The sequence below is a fragment of the Notothenia rossii genome (assembly GCF_949606895.1).
Source record: "Notothenia rossii genome assembly, chromosome: 8".
NCBI lineage: Eukaryota > Metazoa > Chordata > Actinopteri > Perciformes > Nototheniidae > Notothenia > Notothenia rossii.
In genome coordinates this window covers 75335259-75354442 of record NC_136906.1, presented here as the reverse complement: position 1 = coordinate 75354442, position 19184 = coordinate 75335259, and the positions used below count along the sequence as shown (strand labels likewise).

General features: G+C 40.0%; 1 protein-coding gene across 1 annotated transcript; it reads right to left on the bottom strand.

Moving 5' to 3' along the window:
- Positions 1–7072: 7072 nt before the first annotated feature.
- LOC307016489 (sterile alpha motif domain-containing protein 12-like) lies at positions 7073–15748 on the bottom strand. The gene is made up of 4 exons (XM_079645603.1): positions 15626–15748; positions 11655–11779; positions 10005–10145; positions 7073–8559 (listed from the first exon to the last, which is right to left on the bottom strand). Exons 2-4 carry the CDS (start codon positions 11773–11775, stop codon positions 8543–8545), a joined length of 279 nt encoding a protein of 92 aa, XP_079501729.1. The 5' UTR covers positions 11776–11779; positions 15626–15748; the 3' UTR covers positions 7073–8542.
- Positions 15749–19184: the final 3436 nt, after the last annotated feature.

The following is a 19184-nucleotide window of genomic DNA, read 5'->3' as shown; positions in this document are numbered from 1 at the left end:
GAAATAAATGGACCATTTGTTGACAGAACTCATTTTCCCACTTCCAGGTAATAAAGTACACTGTGTTTTATTCTGCTTCTTATTCTGGCTCTGGCCTCTCTTCCTGTATCACTCGTTTGTCTTGACAAATACGTGTGCTCGGTAGCAGACGGCCATATCGGGTTGGACTAGTACGCACACACACACACACACACACACACACACACACACACACACACACACACACACACACACACACACACACACACACACACACACACACACACACACACACACACACACACACACACACACACACACACACACACACACACACACACACACACACACACACACACACACACACACACACACACACACACACACACTCAGTCTGGCCTTCTCTGCTGGAGGCACCTGCTGTAGCCTGAGAACAGGTGCGCTGAGCTAATAATCGCAGCAGGAGCACTGAATCTGCTTTTTTCTGTCCTCTCTATTATCCCTCTCACTATTTCCCCCTCTGTTCATTCCTAACCAGGTGCATCAGTTCACCAAACCCTCAGCCAAGAATATGAATCCAATAACAACTGAAAACTGGCTGGTAATCAACACGAAAGAGGAAATAGCACTAATTAACACCTTTTGTGTATCCATGGAAGTCAACAGGATGACAACAGGCTGCTCAATTAATCTTATTTTAATCGCGATTACGATTATGGCTTGCAACGATTACGATAACAACGTAATCGAAATAAAACGATTTTTTTTTTTATAATTTTTTTTTTTTATAATATTCTTTTTTGGGGGGTTTTCAGTTGAATTATACTTAAAGTTCAGGGTAATCAACTGTTAAAAACATTTCTGTTCACAGAAACTGCCCAAAGGCAAGACCACCACACACACACACACACACACACACACACACACACACACACACACACACACACACACACACACACACACACACACACACACACACACACACACACACACACACACACACACACACACACACACACACACACACACACACACACACACACACACACTAGGGCTGCTCAATTAATCGCGATTATGGCTTGCAACGATTACGAAAACAGCGTAATCTAAATAAAACGATTATTATTTTATTATTATTACTTTTTTTTTTTGGTTTTTCAGTTGAATTATACTTAAAGTTCAGGGTAATCAACTGTTAAAAACATACTGTTCAACATTTTTTCTCCAATAAATGGATGTTTTCAAAGTCAATGAATTATCACATTTAATAATCGCAATTACAATTATTGACCCAAATAATCGAGATTATGATTTTTGCCATAATCGAGCAGCTCTACTTTACCATAATACAAACATACAACCTGCCCATTCTGCCTTATCCTATTTATTCATTCATATCTGCTCTCACCTGGGGGGATTGTTTGACTGGATGTGTAGACAGTTTTCCGGTTACGCCACATTGATCACTGCTGAAAGAGTCTCAGGAGGGGAAGGCTTCGGGCTGCTGGATGTCTCTCTTTACGCTGTCATTCTGTTGCTAAGAAGCTCCATGACAGGAATCCAGTTTGTATGTAGCTGGAAACATCGACTTTCAGCTATGATTCAGGCCATAGAGGGATACAATGAAAGAGTTGTGAAGTAGAAGAATTGTCTCGCCTCAAAACCATGGGTGCTCGAGCTTTCAGCTGCTCAGCTCCCAGACTCTGGAACTCCCTGCCACTTCACATCCGACAGTCTGATTCCATAACAACATTCAAAACCCAACTCAAAACCCACCCGTTCAAACTGGCATTTTCTTTATAAACTGTACCCTGTGTCCTTTTGTGTCCTTCTATAGTCCATTCCTGTTGTTTGTCTTGTCTTACCCCAGCTGATACTTCACTAAATCCACTGTTTTAATTGTTCCCTATATTGCCCCTATGCCCTGTAAGGTGTCCTTGTATAATTGAAAGCTTAAATTGACAAAGGTGATTTGGTGGGATTTGAAAGCAGTTTCACAATGAGTAAACGGATGGTCTTCGATTTAGTTATGGTACCCTAAAGAAAAAACGGTCAGCTTATTCTGTATAAAGGTCGCCATCCTTATCATTATCTAACAGTTGTTTCTTTTGTTTCACTTTTTACAAGATCACAGAATTAACGAATATATAAAAATGTAATTTTAGAGATGTCTTTGTCCACACGTATACGAATATCTTTGAAAACTTTCTATAGCAGCTGACAAAGTAAGTTTTAGTGGCAAGTTGGAGAATGTTTTCTAAATGATGTGCATGTGTTGTCAAGTTGGTGAAGGTGTTCGTTTATATGCATGTGTTTTGGCACATATGTGTTTTTATATTTGCTTAGAATTTGTTTTCTAAGCGCGCGTTTTAGGCCGTTTTAGAGCGTTTCCACCTGTCACTCACCATATTTTTATTTCGATTTTTTCCATCAAAAGTATAGATGGTATTTCAAATACGAAGATACAAATACATCTGCTGATCATGATATGTTATGATCCACTTGAGCATGATTACAAAAGGAATACAAAGGAAGTGAATACATTCCCTAAAATATAAAAATGACTCTTTTAAAACTAAGAAAGCTTAAAGTTTTCTCCGCTAATGCAAAACTTCTTGTTAACAATCTTGTCCAGTATCTCCAACCTCTCTTGACCTCCTCCTCAATAAAGTCTGCTCACCTCGGGCAGGTTAGAAACTCAATGTTTTGCTCAGAAACTCTTCAGTCAGCCGGCTGAAGTGCTGCAGGAGCTGAAACTCTCTAACCTCCTACCCGTTCTGCATCTTCCCCAAACAAAAGCAGAATTTCTGAAAGCAGATATTGGTCGGACTGCGTGTTTCTCATTCTGTTGCTCTACAGTTGGTTAACTACAAGCTGCAGCAGGACTGATTTTTAAACAAGCACAGACTCGGGGAAAATGTATTAAATGTGGTGTTTGGTTGCTCTCAAGTGACAGTTTCACTTGTATTGTAAAATGCTTGCATGCACAGGCAATTTCGCACACACGCGGCAAGTCTAGTGTGGATGTTCGTGAGCACACTTGCACCCTGAGAAGTGTGTGAGCTGTAAAACTGGGTGTTGAAAATGCTTCTCTGCCTGCAAGTCTTAGCAGAGAAGCAAGAAATCAATTAACTTTTTGGAAAGTTTTCTCACAGAGGAATAAACATATTCCTTTTTTTATTTTGAGGAATAACTATAGATATGTAACGATTGTGCACTATGACTGAAACGCAATAACGTGTCATAGATCAGATGTGGTGTGCCTTCCTCACTATGCAAAATCAATAATTGAACCACTCAAGGGTGAAATGTATAATAATATAATCCTATATTCCATACAGTTGGGTTTCATTTTATAAATATATTTTTACATTAGCACAGCGGGTGCTTTTAATTATAATTTCCTATCTAACCTCTATGGATATTTAAAGGTTTAGTGTGCAGGATTAAGGATGATCTATATGGAGACATTTAATATCATTTTCCTAATAGGTTCTCACGAGTGTATCGTCTCCTAAAACTAAGAATGAACATGTTCTTATTAGTTTAGAACAAGCACAGGTAAATAAATCTCACACACTGGACCATTAATCAGTCCATCATTTCTCTATAAAACCCTCACTTATATGTTATGTTAGCTTGTGGTCTGTACTACCGTAGAGTGATATAAATATAATGTATAAATTGGAATAAATTGGAAAACTGAATCTGAATAGCAGAATTGAACATGTGTCTATATGGAACTGAATGTGATCTGATGAGATGAATTATGAATGTGGTTGCTTCGATAGTGAATTGATTCTCCTGTGATTCAACTAAACACGTCTGCAGTCATCTAAACTCCCAGAAAGGTAGGCCAGGGTATTGTTCTCTCTTCAGGGAACGTGATGTTAGCCGTGCTAGCGTTATGTTAGCTTTGTGTCCTGTTGCGTTAGCTTGATCTGCCAGCAGCCGTCAGGTTAGCTGACATTGCAAACTAGCACGCCAAGAATTCAAATATAATTTGTTCTCTGTAATATTTGTCACCACCAGCAACGCCAACAGCCAATGTTCAAGGTATAACAGAAACATAATGTGACAAATGACTGCACCGAGGGAGTCATAAGTAGAGCTGGTGGTGTTACTTTTCAGATGATTAGCCTACAGTTAGGAGGAAGATGTGCCAGTGTGCGGTGAAGTGAAGTGTGCAGCAGATTCCTGGCAGGGCCTCCTAAACTTTCACATCCCCTCTGAACTTACACTGAACTTCTCTCTTTTTCTTCCTGACGCTAAGTCATTTTTCTTTTAGAAAGTATTGATCTTTCTCTCCCTGGTGCAGCTATGAATAAATCACCAGAAAGTGATAGAGAGAGGCTGCTGTGTCTGGCAGATGCTAAAGGACTGAGGAAGAGGAGGAGGAAGAGGAGCTGGAGGAGGCTGACTTTCAGCTGGCCGGTTTGAAACACGGGACGCCAGGTCGCTATCATCACAGCTGCAGAGTTGGCCTGGAACAATGGAGAAAAAAATGACAGAATTTGTGGATTTATTCCTGAACGTGTGTCTCTGACAAAAAACAGGGATAAATCAAGTCGTGTAACCCAACGACTAGTGTAAGTGACAGCATCAACAGTACCTTTGAGTTCACTTTCCATCAAATGTGCTTATTTAATATTTTTCAAATCATTTGCAAGATGTGAGGTCGATCTATTATTTGAAAATACAAGTATATTAATAATGCATGTCAAGGTCTTTCATTTTATGTGGCCATGCGATCCCTTGGTTTGGGAAGTTACTGTACACATGTGATTGCAAACATAGATAGACTTGCCTATTTCCACAATTATATAATTAGCCTATAGGACAACAAAGAAACAAATGAAATAGCCAGCTAGAATAGAGAAAATTGGGTTTTTGGAATAAGAATATCAGAAAATATTATGCACAAATAAGCATGCATTCTGTCCACGTTACCCTTTTACAGGAAAACCAATTTCGAAGTCTGCCAGTGTTGTTCGGATGTAGCTCTGCAGCTGTTAGCATCTGTTAGCATCTGGTAAGAACGAGGCCGTTTCTCAATCACGAGGATGCTTGCTTGGTAGCACATGTCTTCCGAGTCACTTGCTTCAGAAGCTAGGCAAGAATCCTTCCTGGCATTCGGAAAACGAAGAGTGGAACAGGCTAGCAAGTGTGCAGGTGTGCGTCATATGAGAGGCCCCGCCTTACATTTCCCGCCACAGATTTGGGGAAATTGGTCCGTGCGCAAAGCATTGTAGGGATTTTAAGGACGCGAAGTCTACCCATGTGCAGCCTCGAAATTACCCCCAAACCAAGGACGCGGCCTCGGTGGAATTCCAAGTATGCTGGAGATTGGAACAGTCCTTCGGCGGCACTCGACGACGTAGCATCCTTGAAATATTGGCTTGGAAGCCAGTTTCCTCGCGATTGAGAAACGGCCTGAGAAACGGCCTCCTCTCTCTCTCTTCCTCTGCCCTCCCTTTCCGCTCACCTATGACCCTACGTATACACTCTGTGCATCTAATCACCAGCACAAAGTGTTAAAAAAATATATAAACAAACTATATAACATGACAACAATAAACATAGATGTCAATGTGTTTTTAAATGAGATTAACAACCACACGTTTCCACATACTTCATTTAGATGTCAATCAACTGGTGCCAACATTTTTTTACTTTTTGAGTCATAAGAAATTATATTTTTGTAACACAAATGCAACTTCAGGTTACTTTACTGAATATGCACGATACAACGTACTCTGGTTGTGCCATTTCCTAAAAGAGGACATATTTTGCAAAAGGCGGATTTAGCATTAGTGTGTTTAACGTCAGAGTTTTTTCTTCAGGCTCTTTCGTCAGGGTCAGTGGTGTATTTCATCAACCTCCACCCCCTCCTTCACTCCATCAGTGAGGTGGATTTACGTTTGTGCCAAGTAAGCACTTCCCCAACCACACCCCGCCAAATCAAATGTCACACCATCTCCTGGGGTATTAATCACACACACACAAACACACACACAGAAAAAGTCAGAAAAAGAGAGGAAAGGTCAGTTTTTTTCCTGGGCAAGTTGTTTCTCATTCTTAACATGCCTCTTCTTCTTTTAATTCCTTTGTGAGTAAGGTTCTTAGAGCATGTTTGTAATTAAAGACACATTTGACAGGATTAGTCCTTCTTAAAAAGTCATCCTGTGCATTTCTCAAACCCAAATAACTACATTTCAAAATCTTTTCAGACATTTCTCAACAGGGCCATAACTTTGTTGAAAACTTTTTGGGAGATAAATCATTGAATTTGTCTTGAAGTGGACATATTAAGCTACATTTCAGGTATTTATTTCCCCCTCTGGCTAAAACCAGAGCCTGCTCTGATTGGTTGAATGGCCGGCTCTGTTGTGATTGGTCAACCAACTTAGAGATGTCCCGGCCCTTATCATATCAAGTAAAAAAGAAGCACTAGTGTTACATAGTGGCTGTTTCTCAATATCGAGTAGACTTGCTGCAGAGCAACTATTTCAAGTATACTACGTCATCGAGTGGCGCAGAACGCTGGGCATTTAACATCCATTCAAACAGTCCTTCGGCGCCACTCCATGACGTATATACTTGAAATAGTTGCTCTGCAGCAGCTTTACTTGCGATTGAGAAACGGCCAGTGATTTCATTCTGCTACGATGTTACCAAAGTAAATAAAGGAGTCCAACTATAGAGTTTCAGGAAGTGGAAACTCCCTCTGGAGGAGACATTGGGATTTAAGCCTTTGCAGACCATTTACATGCACAAAAACCTATATAACACAATACAGGAAAGAGAAAACCCCAAAAGGCGTATCTTTAAATAAATGAAACTGTGTGTAATAACCAAGACATATGGAACTTTTCCTTTTGATGAAATGGTGCAGTCATAGAAAACATGGGTCCTGGGTTTGGGTATTTCTCTCAGTTCTAAAATGATAATGGAAAACTGGATGTGATGGCTGCAGCAAAAAGATGAGACACACGTGGGTCGAGTGTCTTTCAAAAGCAGCCATTTTAATCCAAACAACCATACTGTACGTAATGACATGAACTGATGTACACAAACAGACATGACCTCTTACTGTTTGTTTTTCATTGTTTTATTTTACCAGGATCTCATTGAGATTAAAAATCTCCTGTCCCAAGATAGGTAGCAGATAGATAACATTCATAGAAATGTGGAGTGGTCTTGATGCCTAGAATATACATTAAAAGTATGGCAACATAAATAAATGAAAAAGTTCATTTACAAAAAGGCATCCAGAAATGTATGGACCGTTTCAGTTGAAGACATTCACAATCGACCATTCTTAAAACAGGATAAATCACATCAAACACTTTTTTATTTTCTCTAAATTCATTGCATGTTGTTTTTCTTTAGTCATTCCTATTTTTATGTTTGTTTGAAATGTTTGTTTAACCCTCCTATTGTCTTCGTTTCCCCCCCCCCCTTACTTTGGTGTTCCCGTCAAATTTGACCGGTCCTGTTTTAACTGCTATTACATTAACACAAAAAAACATTCATCATCACCAAATTTCATTTAACACCCTTTCAAACTGTACATATTCTATCAGACTACTGGTATACATGAACAACTGCAGTACATATACAAAGAACAGACACTGAACATGTATTGCGTGTGCCTGGTGTGATCCATGTGGGGGGATGGGCACATAAAGGGGGGGGGAGACGACATCCAGAGTGTGTGTGTGTGTGTGTGTGTGTGTGTGTGTGTGTGTGTGTGTGTGTGTGTGTGTGTGTGTGTGTGTGTGTGTTATCTGATCCGGATGGTTATTCCTTTTCTTTATGGCGGGAACACCATGGGTGTTACAAAGTTGACTAAATCATCCAAAATTCAATGAAAGTGGTGATCAGCCATTGTATATGTTCAAATGTTTACTGTGAAGGATATCATGAAGCCTTAATGTAATCGAATGTAAAACTAAAAAGTTATGATTGATGAAAGTAGTGAATCGCTCAGATTTGACCCGAAGACAACAGGAGGGTTAAAGTGTATTTAGAAAAACGCTTTATACATTAGATTAAATATTATCATCTTGCCTATTTGGCTTTTTTTTTTTTATTGCGCATATACCAAAGTATTAGACGAATAACAATTCTGACTTGATGGTACTGGAGTAAAAAATGAATAGCATTATAATTCATCCTCTGGGATCGGGAACGATTATTCAAATGTTTCCAGGAGCTGTTGAGACAATTCAGTCGTGACTAAAGTGGTTTAACATAGCTACAAATACTTCCTGATAGGATGTTAACCCTCTATAGAGAAAGACAGAAGACAGAGACTAATGGACAGCAAGGCTCAAAACAACAAAAAAGCCGCTCAGACAAAAACTAATCTCATCCGTCTGCACAGGTCAGATTTCAGTCAGGAAATGGGTTTCTTTCTCTCTTCATTCTTCATCGATTCTTCTTTCTCTTTCACCTTGTCTTGTTATTTCCATCACTCCCTCCTTCACTTGGATGAATGAATAGATAGAAATGAAAGAAAAAAACAAGGCGCAGTCCTCCTGAAGATATTTGTTTCCCGCTATGTAGAAAAACACTCTAGCAAAGAGAAAAAAATGAAGAAAAATAATTTAGAAGTCCCCTTTTGCTGGACACAAAACAAAACATAAAATATCTTTTGATTTTTTTTTTTTATTATTATTATTATTAAACAGTGAATAATGTATTCACCCAAATACAAAATATAATAAAATAAACATTAAGGTGCAGCATTTCGATGAACTGAAATAATCTGTATTTGAACTGTACTCGTGCCTAAGCAGCCAGTCTGACATTAGGACTTGCTTGTCATTGTATTTTCATGTTTTTTTAAAGAAAAATGAACTTGTCCACATTGCTTGCCTAAAGGGCAGATCTGCTGGCACTAACAATGTCTCCTGCTGTGGAGAACACACTCTCTAGGGACAGAGGTAGCAGATACAGCCAGGTAGCGCTTTGCTAACATGGCAACATAAGGATATTTGGCGTTTGTAATAGCTTTGGCTCGGTCTGAACTTGTTGCGAGTGGTGGAGGCTTTAATGCTAGCGGGAGTTGGGTTTGCACTTCAGTCTTTTTTCTCTTGGTACCGGTGATATTCACGTTCGGGTGATGCCTTTTCAAATGAGTGTGCAAGTTTGATGTATTGCCAGCCGCGTAACCAATTTTAGTTGAACAATGCCGACAAACAGCTTTGGTTCGGTCCACCTTTCTTTGTCCGTCATCCTTGTACGTAACTGCGAAACCAAAATGTTCCCAAACCGGATACTTCAATGATGCTGGAGGATTTTCGAGCTCAACTTTATCTGCGTTCGCCATTTCAACAGTTCCTCAAATTACTGACTAAATTTGAACGCATCCCTCTGACCAGCTCTCATAGTATGCCTCTCGTCTAATGAAATGACTTGCTCGCTCTATGACGCGTTGAACCCAATGTGAGCAAATTACTCTGAATGCTGCGACGCAGCACCTGACATTACTTCCAAAAAGCTGTTCACGTTCTCAATTGTTTACGTGTCACGTTATATTCGTGTAACGTTATATTCGTTCGGTACCACGTGTACCGAACCGAAGGGCCGGTACCGAAATTATTCGGTACAGGTACGTGCACCGTTACACCCCTAATTACCATGTCATAAATACTTTTGTATGCTGCACTTGCTCTTTTGCACTTTTTGCCTATCATGTATTTTGTTTTTGCTATGTTTGTAAAATGTAGTTTTCTTAAATGTTTTATGTGAGGGACTGCGGATGGAAATTAGCTCAAAGATAAATCTGGCACTGTTACACTTGACACATTCTTAACGTTTTAAGTGTTCATCACTGTGCATTGTCCCTGCCAAATAAACGATTAATTAATTAATTAAATGAATGTCTTTCATTTTTGTAAAGCACTTTGAATTGCCTTGTGTTGAAAAGTGCAATATAAATAAACTTGCCTTGCCTGTGACAGTCAATCAACATCTTAATCTAAAATCTTTGCAAAAAGGTAATTGAGCATTCTCACCCGAGCAGATGTCATTGAGTTCATTGACTTCTTCCTGTACTTTGAGGAGGAGCACGTCCTGCAGGATCTCCTGCTGCTGCTCCTCAGCCTCCACCCCGAGGAGCTCCAGGTGATGGTCCTTCAGCCTCAGCAACACCCGGCCTGGAAGAGAGCGTTCATTTATTCATAAACTGGATGTGTGTGTACAGTACAATCAAATCTCTCTACAAACAAATTCTGTCTAAAAAAGTCTGGAAAATTCTGACTTTTTCTCAAAATTCTTACTTTCTCTCAAAATCCTGACTTTTTCTTCAAATCTAAAAAGTCTGACTTTTTCTGAATACTTAAAAATGTTAACAATCACTGGTCACCGGCTTGAGCTTCAATATCAGGATCCATGTATTGTAGGGATGTAACGATATATCGAATATCGCGGTAAATAAATGGCTCAATACCGTCGTGAGACTGACAAAATATACCGCGATTTTTTTAATATATATATATATTTTTTTAAACTTTATTCAACCGGATGGTCCCATTGAGATCATCAATCTCTTTTTCAAGGGAGACCTGTCCAACATGGCAACAAGTAGGTTACAACATGAACATAAAACAACAGATAACACAAAAGGAGATCGTATTTACAGGGCTACATTTACACACCTAGAGACATTGACAAGTACCAACAGTATATTTATATCTCGCCCTGTCAATAAGCCTCACCTTCTTGGCAAACACTGTATTGTTTTTGAAGTGGTGGAGAGACAATGCAGTTTTACCCACTACTGTCACCCATGGCCAAAGCATATCTCTCTGTCCCAGCAACATCAGTACCAAGCAAGAGAGTTTTTTCCACAGCAGGGGATATTGTAAACGCCCAAACATCCCAGCTTCTACCTGGAAATGTGGACATGCTCATATTCCTAAAAGATAACCTTGATGATGCTGAGTGAGTGATTTAGAGTTGAGTTACTTGAAAAACTAAAGTGAAACTTGATTTATTTTATCGCAGAGTCTGATTATTATATTTTTGACACTCTAACATACTACTATCCTACTAAAATGCTGTACAAATCAGATTTATTATTTAATAAAGAAAAAAAAATTGAAGTAAAAAAAAATTAAATAAAAAAAGATTCATATTTTTTTCTTTAATTTTCAATATCGCAATAAATATCGTACCGTGGACTTTTTAATCGCAATATTATCGTACCGTGAGTTTTTGGTATCGTTACATCCCTATGTATTTGTGATCCTCTCCAGAATGGAAGTAGTCATCACACACAGAGCATCAACTAGTTCCTGAACAGTGTCCTTCACATGCTGATATCCAAGAGAGGGAGTCACACAGTCACAAGATGGAGGAATAGAAAGCAGTATTCAATGTTTACTTCAGATTAGCTCCACGTCAGAAATGAGCATGCTTGTCATATGTCTCTATCCTTAGAGGCTGAATCATCATGTTAATCACATAGCTATCATATGCCTCAAACAGTCCTGATGCTCTTCTAGGTAATCACACTTCCTGTCATGCACACAGCTACAGTTGGGATACCTTTGTTATCAAGTTGCTCTCATATTGGAAGAGGACATTCAGTGTTTTCACAACAGATCTTATCTTATATTAACTGTGCAAACAAAGCAGGTTGAGTGTGATGCATGACTTGATACCTGATATGGCGTGTTTAATTATGGCTTTTTGGAGCGTGTCCATCTTGGCCGGGTGATAACCCTGCATCCACTCCAACACTTCTTCCACCGACCACGATGACACGCGCTTCGACAGGCCCATCACTCTGCAAAACCACAATAGATAAGATCAACATGTTAACTTGTTTACTACAGAACGGCAAATTTACGTTTGGCCATTTGATGGATAAGAAACATAAGCTTTCAGATATGAAATACTCCAATTACAAAATGTTTGAAAGAAGTATTTGTGTAACCATTTATCATAGCTTTCTCACTTCCTGATTCAACAATGACCTAATGTACTTACAGCAGATCAAGCCTGAGGTTAAATAAACAGGGTCAAATAATTAGATTGAGGTTTGCAGCAACACTGGCAAAAAGCTGCCAACGCCAAAGATTACTTCATTGATATAATAATTAGAGTCACTTAATATTATTTTCTATTCTTCATGGTTAACATTCAAAGTGACACTTAAAGACACATCACTTATTGTGTGTCAGGCTGCAATTAAGTGTTATTTGTAAGCAATTAATCACTCAATATTTGTTTTGTTTTTTAAACAGAACTGAAGAAATAGTGGGAGAAAACATTCTGTAAGAGCAAGTTTAAAATCCAAATGTGTTTGATGTAAATTGTCATTAACATCTTTAAAGATTTGACAGAACATTTTATCCAGAACAAAATAAACAACACAGCCACATCTCAACAGAAAGAAGTACAGTTTGTTATTTCAATAAGGAGTGCCAGTGCTGTGTATAAACGTGAAAAGCGTTCCTGTGATTATTGAAGTTCACCTCACCAGAGTTTGAGTAGAATTGTATCACATTGAACAAGCAGTTGTCCCTCTGCAGGATCTCTGCAGAGGGGGGGGGGGGGGGGGGGGGGGGGGGGTTGTTTTGAATTTTGACTCCCAAACGGCTCTTCATGTTACCACAGTGTACCACGGAGCCTCAGGCCGTTTCTCAATCGCGAGGAAACTGGCTTCCAAGCCAATATTTCAAGGATGCTACGTCATCGAGTGCCGCCGAAGGACTGTTCCAATCTCCAGCATACTTGGAATTCCACCGAGGCCGCGTCCTTGGTTTGGGGGTAATTTCGAGGCTGCACATGGGTAGAGTTCGCGTCCTTCTAATCCCCACAATGCTTTGCGCACGGACCAATTTCCCCAAATCTGTGGTGGAAAATGTAAGGCGGGGCCTCTCATATGACGCACACCTGCACACTTGCTCGCCTGTTCCACTCTTCGTTTTCCGAATGCCAGGAAGGATTCTTGCCTAGCTTCTGAAGGAAGTGACTCGGAAGACATGTGCTACCAAGCAAGCATCCTCGCGATTGAGAAACGGCCTCAGTTTCGCCGCTGCGAGGCTCTGGTGCTCGCTGCTCTCGCGCGTGTTCCACTGAAACCCCCCCCCCCCCCCCCCGCTCATCGCGTCCAAATCGCGTACGTTCCGTGTTGTCCAGTAGCAGGCACTTTCGATGTCGGGGAAACGATCTTCAATACTCCGAAAATAATCCCACCAGACTCCTTTGCCCCTCCAACAGCGGGATGTCCTTGTCCTTTTTGTCATTTCAAGCGATAAAAACTCTCGATGTTCTCTCGAATTATTAATATTTTTGGACGCCCTCGGCTCACGTTCAGGTCGTCCCGAGCTGAATAAGGGCGTCAAATGGCGGCAAGACGGCCCCCTGGCGGAAACGCTGGCCTCATGTCTCCTGCTTCTTGGCCAACAGTCGCAAAGACTTCAGCCGACGGCCAAGTAACACGTACAAAATGCGCGTGCGTGAGTGGCAATAACTCTCCTTACTAGCAGGCGGCGGTTTTGCGGTATGTGCGGTTTTGCCCAGCGCGCATTAGCCGAGGACATTGTTGTCTGTTGTCCCTCAAACGTAAGGAAATGAACAAAACACTTGAGATTAAATGGCCTTACCAAGATGGTGACAAATGTCTCGTTGAGGGATCCTTCAGAGCTGAAAATAGCAGCAAGGTGACATCCACCAACTCCGACACCAAACAATGTCAGAAAAGTTCTCCCAAAAAGTTTCTTTCGCCTGCGGTTCTTCTGGTTTTCCTCCCAGCTATATCCTCCTGGGCTGCACCGCTATAGGGCGAAAAACTGCTAAACTGTTGATGTGACCTTTTCAGCAGACCAGTCTGGTTATTGGGGTATAAATATAGGAATGTAATTTCCTGTGTTAATTAAGGGGGATGCGTGATTGGCTGGTGCAATAACGAGGTCCCAGCAGAGTAATTGACATACAGACGGTGAAGACCTTTACACCGGGGCAAAGACACGGAGGAAACTTACAACTAAAGCCAGGTCGAGTGTAAAGGAGGAAATCTCACAGCTGATTTTATGCCTATGGACAGCATTTCCTAAACTATATGACTCCCAAACTGGGCTGATATCTTCAGGGAAATAAAGTGGATGTGTAGCCTCTTGTCTTGCTCTGAAGCATTCATTTATGTCGCCCAGTTACAAGTAAACCAGGACTTGTAAACAGAAGTAATATACGGGAACAAGAAAGGTGTGGAAATTGGCTTTTGGAAGGTGATTTTACCATCCTGTACTATAACTGCAACTTATTAATTAATGTCCACAACTTAATCCAAATGGATGTGTTTAAATCTTTATGAAACACACGCCTGCTGCCCGGGCTACTTCTACTTTGAACGTTTTATTGAGCTTTAGGGCAGCGACGTTGAAGTGAATTTTGGGCAGCTATTCAGGTTTGACTTGGCATCTTGATTTAATATATATAGCAAACGGAACTGTATTAAAAGTATAATGCAGAGAAGTGCTACCAGGTAGGTGTTTTAAACAGAAAGCAGTGCATTAATATCACACTTTGAACCCTTTAAAACATATTTCCACAAACTTAAAAATATGTTACATGGATGGATGTCTTCTAAAGCAGAAATGGGCGTATTTAGATTTGTCTTATGTCATATTTAATATAATGCCTGAGCTTCAGTATTAGTATAAAAATAAAAATAAATGCTGATACCATAGTTGAGGAATTTAAACATTTCTATCTCCAACACTAATTTCATAAATGAAAAAAAGTGAAATGTTGCCTAAACACAAACAGTCAAACAATGTGTATTAATCACTACAGTCTTAAATTGGCTAAATCAAGATGTAATCCTGAACGTGTCTTAACAAAAGACAAAATAAAGAATCACCAGAGTTCACATGGGAACCAAAACCAGACGTAATGTTCTAACAGGACACAGATTCAAGATGCATCCTTCATGCTTCCTAAAGTGTGATTCTACCATCTTGTGGTGCATTGCAGAATTACTTAATCTCTTGAACAAGCCTTAAAATGTTACAGTTGAGTTGTACAAATTCAGAGACTTCATTTTTTTGCAGCCTCTTAGTTTGATGCAATCTGGATTTGATGCACTCGTTCTACAATGGTAGCAAGTTAGGGCTGATTTTTATGTTAATAATGATAAGGGTTTAAACATGAATTAATTAAAAGAGGACTATTTAAGAATATATTAGTTGTGTATAAGCTTTTTATATACTCGTCATTCATCACTCATTGAAAACTGCATTGCCTTACACACACACACTTCGTTCAATGTTGATTTAAAAAGTATAAAATGTGGTTGAAATGTTGGCATTTCGACCAAATAAGGTGTTTTCTTAAAATACAGGGAAATGCCGAATTAACGCAGTTACTCTCAGACGTATTTTCTGTGATATAGCAGTTTCCCATCTGTTCTGGTAAATGAAGCCTGGTGAAAATGTAATAAATATGAATGTAATTTGGCGTGTTGCCTGAGTACGTGGGAAGAGATACGGCCCGCACACAGAGGGATTACAGTCACCCATCAACAACTGCATTTCATAACACCAACATCCTTAACAGCAGGTGAAACTAAACACTTACGTCATAACCAACTTTAAGTAGGTTTTCCTGAGTAGAAAGTTATATTTACCTTCAGTCAGTGGTCTGTTTTTGACTGAATATTCCTCTACCTGTTCAAGTGTAACGTTCAGGTAACACAAAAAACATTCCTTTTCCCGGATCCGCCCACTAAGGTGCAGCTGCACGTGATGCCTTCAGTGCTGTCAGGAATATCTGAATTGCACGTGCATCATAACGAATTCCCTTTTCAATACTGTAGCTTTGTAGCTTTAAGTCCCCTAAGAAACTCTTCCATCCTTCATTCCTGTGTAAGTTTTTCATTATTGGGGTCATTTCATTACAAATAAATCCAACAGGGCGTAAGAAACGTTTCACCTTGAGGGCCTTACCAACTCACTTTTGTTGTGAATTGGTGCTAGTTGTACATATAAGACTACTTGCTACAATACACTACTTTTCACTTGAAGGTGTGATGTATTATAAAAAAATTATACAATAAAAATGAAGAACTAGAATATTGGAGCTGTTGTCGTGTTTATGTACAACTTCTTGACTATATTGATTGGTGTTGATGTGATGGGCTCATGAAGGCACCACCAAATTAGGTCAGGAGTCCTAATAGTTTATGTTAAGGCAAAATACTGATATATATGTCCCTTTCCTTTTTCCAGTTTCTGTTTCAAGTTCCGTTTAAAACCTTTTCAGATAGCATAACACTTTTAGGTCAAATAATATGCCATCTTCACCCAACAGGGGGCGCACATGTACAGCAGGTGGTCTCTTTCTCCTCCTCTCTTCTGCACCAGCTGCTCGGCTGCAGAGAAAACTACAGCTGGAGGTTTGTGATGGTCACGTGATGATGTTGTCAGTATATTACTCCCAATGTTTCAGCGTGTTCGCTTCTATAGAGCACTGAGAGATTGTGCGTGGTGCAGTGTTCCCCTCTGCCTGCAGTCTGTTCTTCACATTTTAATGCATTGTTGAGTTCTTTGACAGCTGAAAAAAACCTGGAGTTAAAGCAACTAGAAGCTACTTTTTGAGAGGAATTATGAGACACGTGGAGCTGTGATTTTGTTTACCAATTGACAGCTGACAAGGTGAGACAAAATGACTTTTGCAACTTCAGTTTGGTGTTTAATATCGTGCTGAATTAACATAATCTGGCACATCTGTATCATGTGGAATGCATGAATCCTGCAGTGACTGCACCTGTTTGAACCTCAGCTGACTGTCACCTGTCATTCCTTTTAAATATATATTATGTTGCAGGGAGCATTTGAGTTCAAAGCTCATATGCATATTAACATGTGTGCAAAGAACATAGTAAATAGGGACTTCATGAAGTGATTAAAGCTCGTTGTGTGAGTGTTAGAAGCTTACTGATATTTGCTAAGCAGCCGTTTCAACTCACTGCAGGACTCCTTCTGCTTTGACCTTTTTAAGATGGTTTAAATATTCATTGCAATTAAGCTGAATGGGAACAGTTAAAAGGCTGATTTAATGCATGTAATGTATTCTGGAGGAGTGCTACATGGACAAAAGGACAGGAAATGCACTTTTAATGGAACTCACCCGCAGGAAAGTGTCGCTTTGTGTTTGAGCGGTCATGGGTGAACTATATCTGCCTTAAATTAACCGAGCAAAATGGGTTAATGTTGCACACGGATGACTGCGCAATGATATGGGATGGTCCATGGTTGCATTATGTATAGAGAGAGATTGTGTTCCCACTAAGCGGCCTCTACCTCTGTGTACAGAAGCCTCATGAAATCACCTTCAAGTGGGAAATAATGACACAATTAAACTTCCGATTAAGTTCAGGCACTGGTTGTGGAGCTACTCAACATCTTCCTGTTATTGTGTGTTTGTGTGAGGAAACCCTGTGTGTATGCATTTGTGCACATATTAGATGTATGCATGCATGGTTTTGCTTTTTAATTAGTGTTGCATATGCTTTAGTTGTATGTCTTTTTTCTTTCATTTAACTATAAAACACATTTAGTTTCTTTTGCAATAAAATGTGAACTTGAAGTGTTTTTACTGCTTTCTCTGTTAAGTCATTTAAAACGTCCCAATCCATACACTTCCAATATGGGTTCCTCCTGAGACCACACACGCTGGTTCGCTTGCAAACAATCAAGATGCTCAGTTGGGGGAAGGTCTCGTGGCGTGACGATGCATGAAGAGATAATTGTGTCCTCTATAGCTGAGTGAATCTCAACTGTCTGCCTGTGGGGAGTCTCTCAATGTCTCATTTACCTTGGTTCAAAAGTCATACTCAACTTTGAGGCACTTGTACTTAAGTATTTCCATTTTATTTTATTTTAAGTTCAAATCGTTTGAATAAGGTGTTAAGGCACACAGCTTGTCCTTCCTCTTCCTCTTCATCTCTCCATCTCCTTATTCTTCTTCTCCTTCTTCTTATTCTTCTTCTTCTTCTTCTTCTTCTTCTTCTCCTTCTTCTTCGCCTTCTTCCCCTCCATCATGATCTGTTTATAGTGATTGGAAGGATCTCAAAGAAGGAAAGCCTCAAGTCATTTGAGGGTAGAAAGTGAAAATCCCCTCCCCATGAGGGTTCAGCCACATTAAATCCCCAGATTTGACCTCATGCCTTTAACACTGGGATCAACAGCTGATCATGTGCTTTGAAGGATACTTTGGTGATCAATCAAATGCTGACCTGGATGAAGGGAAAAGACGGAAAAAGTAATCAGTCAAACGTTATAACGACCTCTCGGAGTGTGCTCCTTTCACCAACTGTGAGCTTTGCTGTTAAAGCCTTTTTGTGATTTATGGTCAGTGTTGCTTTTCGTGGACTCAGTTCTGAAAGTGCTCCGGTAGAGTTCATATATTTGTTGTTTTGGGTAGTCTGGCCCTTCAAACCTGACACATACCGTGCATATTGCTGGAGGGATAAGTCATATGTTTGTAGGCCAACCAGGGAGTTAGCAGCACCTTGGTTCCCTTGACGAAAGCCAATGGGATCTTTCCATTTCAAAACATGTGAAAATCTCTTGAGCGTGTGTTAACCACAGACCTTATTTCAGGCATCTAACAAAAACAACAATTCAAAAAAGCCACTGACGAAGAGACGAGGCAAGCAGAAGTATCAAATTGCTAACTCACTACTTGGTTTGAGGACTCATTCCCCGGCACTCTACTTTTATTCTAAATGTCGTTTTTATTATTTAATCCACTGTTCTAGAGATAGGCTATTTGCTTTCCCACCATCCTCTGTTGGCACTGACTAACAAATGAACTGAGAGTGTGATAAAACACTTGTACCCCTCCAAAGTCAGTGTAATTACAAGATGACTCAAACACACACACTCACACTCTGTAGACACAGTGACACACACGGATAGCTCAGTGGGATCTCCTAGCAGCACTAATGTTTCCTGTCCAGCTTCAATCTAAACGTCAATCTGACCCCTCTCTCCCCTCCTGTGATGAGAAAGTCCAGACTGAGCGCTTTTTAACGACTTAACAAACACTCACAGATCAGCCGCCGGTGCTTCTGGGAGTTTAACACCCCGCTGACTCCTGACTGTGCAGCAGATTCAGAGATATCTATGTCTGCATCTATTTGTTCTGCGTTCCCTCTCACTTTCGGCCATCATGTGTAGTGT